The 12,199-nt window shown below is 38.7% G+C and overlaps 1 protein-coding gene across 1 annotated transcript; it reads right to left on the minus strand.

The window, feature by feature from the left end:
- Positions 1-9,426: 9,426 nt before the first annotated feature.
- On the minus strand, positions 9,427-11,464 carry LOC106676824 (uncharacterized). The gene is made up of 4 exons (XM_076888800.1): positions 11,334-11,464; positions 11,065-11,124; positions 10,910-10,968; positions 9,427-10,805 (listed from the first exon to the last, which is right to left on the minus strand). The coding sequence occupies exons 2-4, from the start codon at positions 11,077-11,079 to the stop codon at positions 9,464-9,466; spliced, it is 1,416 nt and encodes a 471-aa protein (XP_076744915.1). The 5' UTR covers positions 11,080-11,124; positions 11,334-11,464; the 3' UTR covers positions 9,427-9,463.
- Positions 11,465-12,199: the final 735 nt, after the last annotated feature.

Raw genomic sequence — 12,199 nt, forward strand, 5'->3', positions numbered from 1 at the left:
ACAACAGGGGTCTCCACCCAGCAGAATAAGAACAGCTAAAACCTAATATATGTGTATAATATATATATTATATATATATATAATTGGTTATTAGAATTAGTTAAACTTCAGTAAGTGAAAGAGAAATCAATATTTGAAGGACAGTACGAATCTAAAAGAATGATAGAAGGTGAAGCAAAGGGCTAAGTTCACTCCTACTTCACAGCTGCTAATGCTTCAGACACCCGTAACACTCATGTTTACTTTATCCTTATCTTTTTTTATTTTACTACTATACTACAAATATACTATACAAATATATTTGTGCCACTGCAAGGGTTCAGACACAGAGAAATTTATGAAATAAAAATTAAAATGACCTCAATTTTGGTGCAGATTCCCTTCACACTAAAAAACTTCCCAGACCCACACAGTGAGGTGTAATGAAAACAGGCAGTGAGATATACAGCTGTTGCGTGCTAAGAGTTCTGCTTCAGCAATAAACATTCTTAAAGATAAACATTTCAAGTTGCTCAGAAACACAGCTTGCTTTGCTCTGCAGGCTGCAGCATCGCAAACTAAGCAACTAAGACTGTGAAAGCTGACTAAGTAATTTTATTACTTACCAGATCAGCAATCTAGCCAGTGTTGGCCAAGTTTATTGTGTTGAACTTCATGGAAAACGCTTCCACATACAGTATAGACATCTTACAATAAGTTTGTGGATAAATCAGAATAGACTCGGTGTACTTTTTTATGGTGGAACAATAAATCAGAGTTTAATGACACGCCCAATGCAATATATTTAATCCTTGGCTGCAATAGTTAGGGGCTATGTCATTCTGGAGCCCTCTGGTAGAAGTACTTGCTTGACAGCTCTTTCTGTATATATAGAGAAGCTAATCATTATGCAGGATCTACGTCATACATCAAGTTGCCAATTTTCATTCTTTACTCGTTCTCATATAGATCCATTCTACCCTGTTGTTTTCTATACTATGTTAGAGATATCAATGAATTTCCATCACACGCTTACCTACAGATGATTAGGTTTTACATTAGGTTTCAGAAAGTTAATAATACAGTGCATCCTTTGTGTTTACAGACAACATCTGTTTGCTTTATCTTCTCTTTTATAATCTGTGCACTTCATTCCCTTTTTATTGAGCACAGTGTTCATTCCAGGTTTGTGCTCCACAAATATGACTCTGTTGCTTGTGCCAGCCAGGATTTGCAGAGTCTCTCTGGACGAGTACCCAAGCTGCATTTGGCTTTAAGTGACTGCACATGCAGCAGAACAGCATTCTAGCCATTCCTTTTCACAGAGAAACTGAAGATGTTCCATAATTCAAAAACGCATACAAAGAGCACACAATAACTTAATTTATTAAAGTTTGGCTTTGGTGGAAGACTAGAGTGTGATGAAGGAGTCGGTAACTTTATGAAAACATATGCACTTTGGTGTCTAATAAAGCACTCAAAGCTTTGTTACTGAAGCTGATGCAGCGATATTAAGACACATGACTGTTTTTGCACTGCAACAGAAAGGTTTACTGTTGACCACTTTAAAACGTGAGGAGAACTTTACAGTCAGAGCTGGGACTCTGCAGCATTTCTTTTATTTTGATGTCCGACCACTTGCTGGCCACATTGCACACGTTGCGTTACTGTCTGTATAGCGCACACAATTCTTTTAGAAGAAAATCTGCTGCTCTGTGAAAAAGCAGTTTTTACACCAGTTTCTAGACTTCCATGTTTGTTTGCACAAAGTAATTACTAGTAACTTGCAAACTTCTTTGAATGTAGTTGTTTTAATTCAGACTTGGAGAAAACTGTGTGCCTCAGTATGGATAGACTTCAGGACCAATTTTGTTACTCGTGAAGGTATTTGAGGGTTGTTTTTTTTTTAATAGGGTATAAAAAGAATAGAAGGATAGTAGTGATAAAAATCTTCACAAAAGCATGAAAAAGCCACACAGTTTGTGTACACCCATGGTTTGTTTGCAGAGATTCTTGTGCATGGAAGCCTCTCAATCCTCTTAATGTTTAAGTTGGCCCTGAAAAGATATTGAAGCTTGGATTACGCTTTGCTTTGATTCTCATTAAAATGGGATTTAGAAAGAGACAGTCACTGATCTTGAGACAGCAACACCATGACCTCACTGTCACTTAGCTACTAGATGAGAAATAAGTCTGGACTTCACACTCAAGTGAGACTGAAAAGATCCTCCTGAACCAAACCTCAGGAGGATCTTTTCAGTCATACAGCTTAGCAAAATAATGTAAACTGTTTTGATAGCTCTTAGTAAAACGTGGTAGAAAGTAACCAAGTAACACATGCTTCACTTTTGAACACTTGTTTTTTTCACATGAACTCACTCAAATAAAAAAGTTTGGCATGTGTTTCATGGATGTTTCTGATTTGAAATAGATTAAATGTATCAAGTTTGGTCATTTGTGTAGCCTTTGTCAGATGTACCTTATGTGCTCTCTGACTTATAGTTACTTAAGCTAAATTGCCTAATCATATGTCACCCCGCCCTGAACTAAACTGCTTATACTGAACTGAGCTAACACTTCACATTTAAACAAAACAAGAGTGACAAATTAATTTTGCAGCAAAGAAACATAAGGTACTTGGAAATCGTGTCAACAGCATGTCATTTGTGTTTAAAGATTTGGACTAACTTGACTGGAGGGTAACAGAATCCACAGTGTACCGCAAACAGATGACATAAGGTGGCATTCGAAGACAGATCGGGAATTAGCCGATATTTGTTCATAGTGTTAAAGATATGCAGGCCATATGCTACATGTAACGAATACCCTGTGAGGTTTTTGTTTATTCTGAAGAATATAAATGGCCAGAGGAGCTGTCATGCAGTTGCCAAGAGGGCTTTGCTAGAAGATCTTTTGTTTTTCAGAAAAGTGCAAAAATATCTGCCCTGTTGAGTCTGTTTAAAAAAAAAGTGAACATAAAAAGCAAACAGATGGCTCTATGTTTTGGATACTCTCACCAAAACCTGACTCTGGATGAGGTGTATTTACGACAGATGGAGGCAGTGGATCGGTTTCCACATCAAGAGTCTTTCTTCATTAAAAGAGAGTCGGGGATTTTTTCAGATATCAGGATTGCCTAAATTTGTATTTTGTCTTCTGACTTTTTTTTATGGATGAAACTAAGCTGAAACCATCACTTGCAATCCAAAAATGTCACGTTAACATGTGTTAAAATGAGCTGTATACATGTGAATTTAGCAATAACTGTCTTGTGATAGACTGGTATGCAATGATATTCATCAGATTCTACTTAATTTCAGACTGGTTCAAGGTGCATACAGCCTCTCACTTTATTTGTTTAATCTTTTGATCACTTGCCATGCTTGCAGTGTGATTGCATCTTTTTTTCTTATCCCTCTGAGTTAAAAAGACAAAGATGCTTTCAGGTTACATACTGGTCCATGCCATCAATGTATCAGGGATTTCATATTTCGAACGAAATGTGAGAATATGAATTTCAAAAATCAAGAAAAAAAAAAAAGAATTATAAATAAAAACTATGAACAAAAGACTGCACAAAGAGGTGATTGGCAATGATATGGGTGGAAAGGGCAAGTCTGAGCAGAGATGGAAGAGAGACAAAGTAGATACACAAGTTCAGCAACTCAAAATAATACATCACGTACCTGAGAAGGTAGACTAGAAAAAAAATGGAAATCTGATGAATGGATCAAGGTGAATGTGGTAAAATGAGGTCATCCAGCCTCGCAAGAATCCTTATCTATTTAGAAAAAAAATCTTATAATAGTGTACTCTGTGCCTCATTTGACTTGGAATAAATTTGCATTCACTCTATCATCCCCCCCAAAAAATGGCTTTATTTCCCAAAAGACAATTTTGGAGATATGGCTGTATTGTATCTTCATAAAAAGAAGAACTTTTAGTACAACATATGGTTACGTTTTGACTATAGGAGTCAATCAAACAATGATATTCATCCGATTTTACTTAATTTCAAAACTTTTTTTCCTTAACCAGAAACAGGAGCCTTTGGGCAATATTTCTATAAAGACTGACAAAAAAATGTTTTTTCAAAGTTAAAGGCCACACTGTGAACAGCTTATCGAAGAATTACACTGAGAAACTCCAAAACCACCCGCTCTCACACACTGAGTTTACTCCATTCCAATGCCAATGACTGGGATTGTGTAATTATAGTTGTGCTAATATGACATAATGTTTGATAGATCCACAGATGTGCAGAGGTTTTCTGCAGACTGCCTTGATGAAACCAATGAGTTAGACCATGTCGCTAACAAACATGAGCTCATCCCCACGTTCAGACTTATGACTCAAACTTACCACAAAGTTTGATTCATGTGCATTCAAGAGTGAATATTTCATGCCGGACTTCCAGTTCACTTCAGCACATTAAATAAAGATTTGCAGTGGGAAACTCTATTAACCTACTGGGAATAATGTGTATGAGACTCACAAAAAGATACGGACAGAAATGGAACTAATTAACTTGATGAGCTTTCTCATTTGCAATATGATAAAACAAATATAAAGACATGTTTTAACCTTGTTACCTGAAGTCAGTAAGGAATCTTTTGGTGAAAGAATAAAAATCGCCAGGTTTTCCAGCTATTATTGCATTGCCAATGTGGGCCCTGCCCTGAGGAGCTGGCAGCCACCCAGGCAAAAGAATGGCATTAATATTGATTAGTTTCAGGACAAAGGTTAATGTTACCTCATCTAAATGTTATTTGGAGGTCATCCTACATAGGGAGCACAGCCCTCAAAACTTCATTTTAATGTTCTCTGGTGAAAGGTTACAATGGACACACAATGGATGCAATGTAACTGAAGGGAAAGAGGGTTCATGTGGAACTCTTCTGTAAACTAGGATATTTGTGATACTAGATGAGAAGAGTACTAAAAGATGGGTATTGTCCAGTGCACGGGTAGAGAAGCTCACAGGAAAGATACATTAAAAGACATTTGCTGTGAAAAAAAGATATAAAGATTTTATATGAATAATCCTGCAAAAAATACACAGGTGTAATAAATTGTACAGTTCCCACTTTAATGCCTACCATGAAAGTGGCACAAAGTTTTACTACAACTGCCGACCAGTTTCATCCTTGGTTATAAATGTACTGAGTGTGAATGGGAAAAGGATCTGTTGCCCAGATGCACTGAAGCGCTCTGCTGACTGATTGATGCCCTAAAGAAGAAGAACAGAAACACACAGCATATTGCTGCCTTTTCTTTTCAAGTCATATTCACTTCAAAGGTGATTTATACATCAAACACAACATTACGTTACCAGAGGGAAGATTTATGTGCAGGATTTCTTGAACTAACTCGAGTTATTGAATAAAGTGGTATCCATTAAAGTAGGCCGAGGAGCAGCACACAGAATATACTGTAGCGCTGTAGAAGCCTTTCCAAATACACCCCCATTGCTCTAAGATTGGTATTCACTGTTCACCTGCTGGTGAAGGGGTTCAGCTCTCCCCAGTTGGGCTATCAATATCTCAGGTTTCTGTCATCAGGGTCTTTGGACACATGGGCACACATGGGTGAGGTGTGGTCTGCAGCTCCACAACAGGGAAGAGATAGTGTGCTGGGGTTGGGGGCACTGCCAAGGATGCTGGCAGGACACCTGGGATCGATCAACTAATCGTGCTTTCCCTGTTTTTACTGGCCTGCTGGGACCAGAGAAGAGGTGAGAACTGAGCCAGAGGCAATATGGCTGAAAAGCTGCAAAGCACAAGTATGCTGTCATCGCCCTGAGCTTCCTAGTTTTCACCAGCTAGATAGCAAGACAAGCGAGATAAGGTATTTTTCTTTTTTGTGTTTTTGAAGAATGGCCTCTGACCTTCTATTTGACGATTGTTAAACTGAAATCATATAAAATATTGTAATAGCTAACTAACATTGTAAACTAGCTTGATACACGCTTACAGCAAGCTTGCAAAATAACACGTTCATACTCAATTAAATGTACAAATTATCATACCATTTTAAACAAAAGAAAGAGACAACAAAGCAACAACATTTTAAGGTCCATATCCGCTTAGAACAATAATACTTCGCCATTACGTTCAGCCATGTCGGAATTTTCGCTTTCTCTATTTTGCTTTTTTCAAAGTAATCAAACAATAATACAAAGCAGCCAGTAGAGGGAGCTCTCGGGCAGTTTACGAAACTGTAACTTCTAAAACAACAAGCGTGAATTATTGCTGAAAAAAAATATCCACCTACACCTACCCAGCATTGTATGTGTGTGTTGTACTGGGGTCCAGCTGCTCAACCAATTCAGGTTTCCAGGGCCCAGAGTCCAACATTTTTCCAATCATTCTTCATATGTGGTACAAGTAACCTGGCTATTTAGATGTGATCATCTGCAAACAAAAAAACAAAAACACCAACAACAAAAAAAGATGTGACCATCTGCAGCAGTCAAAGAGAAAAAACAAGAGAGAGAGAGAAAATAAGCACTAATTTCAAGACCATGCTCTTTCCTAAAAGCCAACATTAGTCCTATTACCAAGAATTATACCATAATTATTATACCGCCACATTTCTCATCCACAATCATCATGTCAAGCTTTGCCTCAAGTCATCTTATATAACCAAAAACAATCAACAGCTGACAACAATAATAGAAATTAAAATGCTTCAAATAGCCTCCCTCCAACAATGATGTTGTAATTTTGCAGCAGACACTAAGAAATTTGGTTTGTGATGTTATAGAATAAGAGAGCATGCTAAAACTAGACAACAAAGTATGAAAATAGCCCAATTAAACCCTGTGACCCTTAAACACAACATAACAGTGCATGGATGTGAGCGATCAGCTCAACCCAGCTCAGAAATGTAGTTAATTGTAAGCACATGCATTCCTCGTCGACAGACCCAACAAACTTGCATCAAGGACAATGTTAGATACCCAAAACACTTACGTTTAATACTTGCCTTGACAAAAATACAGATCTCCCCATCTCAATTTTTCATTTAATAAAGTACCTATAAGGTAAGTGGATCAATTTAAGTTAACTTTGCGCCCATGAATGAAGTAATGAATTTTAATGGTTGAATTGGGCTTGTATGGTGTCCCATCACACATCTGACACAGTGACTTGGTGCAGACACAGGCCAACAAGCTGCCTGCCAGCCGCTGGGCAGCCAAATGAGAGCGCTTGTTTGCTTGGCATCTCCATGGTTTCCATGGTCAGAAAGGAGGTCTTTGTGTGTATTTGTGTGTGTGTGTGAGTGAGTGAGTGAGTGAGATTGATAGTGTACAAAATGACTGAAACTGGATTTGGGGCCTATATTCATATCACGCATGTATATAAGCATGTACATGTGTTTTGTTTCTCCTGTGTGCATTTGCGAGTCTGTGCATGCACTGTGCTTGTGTGGGCTTATCCAACTGACTATTTCATCTGGCCTACTGTGCCAACGATTTGGAACATGGGTTCAAGCGCTGGTTCATTACTGTGAAATTCCAGATGACACTTTCTGGAAGGGTCTGCTTGTGCACTAAAACAGGGTTCCATTTTTGGACAGAGATTACACTGGATTTATTGTGTTCCACACTGGCATGAATGCTTACTTGACCAGTTAATTAATTTGCTATTCAGGATGGATAGTGACCACGAAAAGTTATCAAAGCTGCAAAGCTGTGCAGTGTTTCTGACAAACTTAAAGCAACCTTATTTCACTGAGTATTTCCCTAAAGCTATTTTTGTATAATTCATTTAATTCAGTTATATTTTAGATTTGAATCTTGAAGTAGCTTTAGCTGTGTGTCTCATTGTGTTTACTTACTTCATTAACTAAGGAGGCTTTGTTTGAAGATAAGAGCCTTCATTGTTTGACTGACCCTGAGAATTTGACTGAGACTAAGCAGGCCCAGCTGCTGCTTATTCCAAAAATGAATGAGTTCACATTAATTACACTGCTCAGAGACCTTGACCTTCCTTTATCCTATTCCCAGCTGAAAAGAAACCAACAGCTACTGGGTTCTAAATGGGAAATGGGAGGAGGGCTGGAAAAGGTTTGGTCTGTTTTGATTGGTGGAAAAGTTTTGGATAAAGAAGACAGATGGCATGAGGAAACCTTGCCACAGTTCATAAGGTTCAACTTGTGGTAACAGACACGCAGAAAGGATCTGATAATATCTGCTGACCGGTTTCTGCACCTTGGCCTCTGATGGTCCTTATATGGAACGGTCCAATCAGCAGACAAAGTTTGTTGCCAGGTGACCATGAAAACAAAATAATGTTCCTTTTTAATGCCCTGGAGGGAAGGTTTACTAATGCATTAGCTATTGTTTAAACAGCAGACAGAACATGTTGTTAATGAACGTTTTCTCCCTGTCATAAACACACATTCAAGTCCAGTTCTTTCATTATGGCAGTCCTGGGCATATTCATGAATCATGAAGGGTTAAATGAGACTCATGTCTAATCTAACTCTAATCTAATTCATCATATTTTAGTCTAAATGTAGTGTGATTTAGTGTTTAGTGAGTCACATTTTTAAAAATTTAAAAACTTCATCACTGGTGACCATCAGAACACTGTTCTTTTGTTTTGTTGTAGAGTAGAAAGAAGTCACTTTGTAAGACCTTCTTGGACTTCAGGGGCACTAAAATAACTACAGGTGTGAAAAGATGATGTTTGAACTTTAAAAATGGAATTGAGACAAAGTGATGCTTTAATAATTGAATACATGTAAAATATTTAGAAATAGGGTAGTCCTGTATACTAATGCTCAGTCTGTGTTCCACTCTCACATCTGGCTGCCTGCCAGGCATATACAGTAAAATCTTGATCCTGAATAGAGGATAAAAGGTGCAGCTGTGGGAGCAGCAGGCAGTCAGACAAAAGTAAATGGAGTCATTCTCCAAATCAAGGCCAACTCGTTGGTCTGCTGCAGTTGTAACCCAATTATTCCCAGGCCACATGTTTTCAAAGAAGGGGTGTAAGGCAGAGGGGAAAGCCCTCCTTTTTTCTCCTGCAGTCACCCCATAAAACACAGAGGGTAGAGAAGCAAGGAGAGAAAGTTGGGACATCTTAAACATTATTCCACATGACCTAAGGAAAAAGTCGGTATCCGATATTGTCTGTGGGTAAATGCTGGCATGTAGTCATTTTTTCCCATCTGTGCACTCCACTAATGCCTGCTTTATTTAAGTGGTTCATGTTGAGGTAACTTGTTAATGAGTATCTGGTAGAAATGGATTTATTCCTTGTTCAGATGTAGCTATATACTCTACTGAGAATAAGCATATTTAATAATAATGTGAATGGATCTTCAAAATAGACATCTAAATAGCTCATGGAGAAAATGAGTAGAAAAAGTTTATCAGCAATAATGCTGTTTGAATAATTATAACCATCATAAGTAACCAAATCATCTCAACATGTATTTGCTCAAAAATTATTTTATTACAACAAACACATCTTTAATCATCCAGACAAAGGAAAGCAACAGTAGATAAGTTGAGGCATCTCTTCTCTGAAAGGTGTGGAAATTCATAAAGTGGACGTGGTGAAACGTCAAGAGCGGTTACACCAGGAGGCTTTTCTGTGGGACACATGAAAAAGGCCACTTCATCGTCCAGGGAAGAACGGTCATATTTTAGATCTGGATGCAGGACCTTATGAGTGTCCTTTGACTGAGGCCAGGCATCAGCAGGTGGAGGACTTGGTGGCAGTGGAACCTCATGAGGCAGTGGGCTGATACACCTTGAATCAGTGTATTCAGAAAACACAGGGGACGGTGGAGGACTTGGTGGCAGTGGAACCTCATGAGGCAGTGGGCTGATACACCTTGAATCAGTGTATTCAGAAAACACAGGGGATGGTGGAGGACTTGGAGGCAGTGGAACCTCATGAGGCAGTGGGCTGATACACCTTGAATCACTGTATTCAGAAAACACAGGGGACGGTGGAGGACTTGGAGGCAGTGGTACCTCATGAGGCAGTGGGCTGATACACCTTGAATCACTGTATTCAGAAAACACAGGGGACAGTGGAGGACTTGGAGGCAGTGGAACCTCATGAGGCAGTGGGCTGATACACCTTGAATCACTGTATTCAGCAAACACAGGGGACAGTGGAGGACTTGGAGGCAGTGGAACCTCATGAGGCAGTGGGCTGATACACCTTGAATCACTGTATTCAGCAAACACAGGGGACGGTGGAGGACTTGGAGGCAGTGGAATATTAGCCAGGAGGCTGAGAGGCATCAAATCAGACCTCTTGTGTTTTAGAGAAAGAGGTGAAGCGTATTTCTTTTCAAACGGTGGAGGACATGGAGGCAGTGGAACATCATGAAGCGTCAGCCTGATGAGCTTAAGCATTAACTCTTCCTCTTCATCACCTACAGACCACACTGTTGAACTTGGATTCTTTCCACTGGGACCAAAAGCTTCAACAGGTGGAGGACTTGGAGGGAGTGGAACCTCATGAGGCAGAGGGCTGACACACTTTGGATTCATGTATTCAGCACACACAGGGGATGGTGGAGGACTTGGAGGCAGTGGAATATTAGCCAGGACACTGAGAGGCATCAAATAAGACCTCTCGTGTTCAAGGGAACGAAGGGAAGCATACTTCTTTTCAGAAGGTGGAGGACGCGGAGGCAATGGAACATCATAAGGCAGCGCGCTGATACACTTTTGATCAGTATTGTCATCATTTACAGGGGATGATGGAGGACTTGGAGGCAGGGAAAGATCCCACGTCATCAGCCTCATACGTTTAGGAGGCGGTAAGATCCCCACATCCTGGAAGCAGTACTTGCTGCACACATAACAAGAAAATTCAGCAGCTGATTATTTTTGCAACATATGATGGAAACAGATGTTTTAATGTCCTTTTGTTTTTAAATTGAAAAGCAAACATACCTGTCACTGCTGACATCTGAGCTGCTTTGTGAGTTAAACCTCTTAAGATGTGGATTTTCCTTTAAAAAGTTACATATTATTATTGTTGTTGTATTTTTCATTAAGAATTCACATGATTTAATGTTTAGAAACAGACACAGTGAAGAGTAACTTACCACAGCTCGAGCCATTTTAGGCGTCTGTCAGGAGAAAGATCCACGCAGGATTTGGTTTCTCTGTGTAACATTACAGGACAGTTGTCATACATTTTCAAGTCAGTTTCAACAATGTATATCCAATCAAACTGTATCATTACAGCATTGTTTAGGTGATTAAATACAAAAGAAATGAAGATAAAAACAGTAACAGCTGGCAATCAAGGTAAAACAACCTTATGATCAGGTCTTAATCATTATTGTTTAAAAGTAAATCTTTCAATCCTTACTTCAGTGACTTGTTTGTCTGTGCTTGCTGTCAGTCGTGGTTTTGTGTCAAATAGTTGTAGTTTTTGAACAAAGTTTGCAAAGACTCCAATGTTGTGTCTGTTCAGAACCAGTGTAATGAGGAGACTGAGTGCAGGTTTGGAATTGTCAGTTACAGAAGAATGCAGCAATGTTTGAATTTGAATTTGTTATTCTTATTGTTTTAACAACAATAACTACCAGGATCATGCCATAGCAACACAGTGATGCCCAATCAAATGTCAGATACAAGGGATCTGACATTACACATCCAACAGGACAGTAAAGCAATGGGCATCAATGCAACAAGTCAGGCCTTAAAAAATACCTGAGTTATATAACAGCACACTGACAGTGTCTCATAAACATGATATTCACTTCAATTTAATTTTAATTAGATGGGCAGATCTGTCCAGAGCAATATCCCAGCAATTTAACTGACTTGATGCTATACTCTGATCAGGAAGTGATTTTTTTTCTTTTTTAAATTAAATAATCTTTCATTTAAAAACATAATAATTTTTGAGCAGTGTATTTAAATTTCTAATAATAATGTAATTTCAAAAAATTACATTATTATTTAATTTTTGCATTTTTGATTATTTTTTCTCCTTCAGTACTGTTTTCATATTTCACTTTGCTCTCACTCATGCTTGGTTATATTAATGTGCATGTCATCTGTATATGGTAAAGTGCTTTGTTACGTCCTACAGAGCAGGAGCTTTTCTGGGGGCTTGTCTTCTCCTGTTTTTTTGCTTATTTGTTGGCTTGTTTTGTTTTTTTCTATAAGCTACAGTCCAATTAGCCGGTCTTGAATCAGTGGAAGCTTGAGAAGTGACAAAACCCCATC

This window comes from Maylandia zebra, linkage group LG10 (assembly GCF_041146795.1).
Source record: "Maylandia zebra isolate NMK-2024a linkage group LG10, Mzebra_GT3a, whole genome shotgun sequence".
Classification (NCBI taxonomy): domain Eukaryota; kingdom Metazoa; phylum Chordata; class Actinopteri; order Cichliformes; family Cichlidae; genus Maylandia; species Maylandia zebra.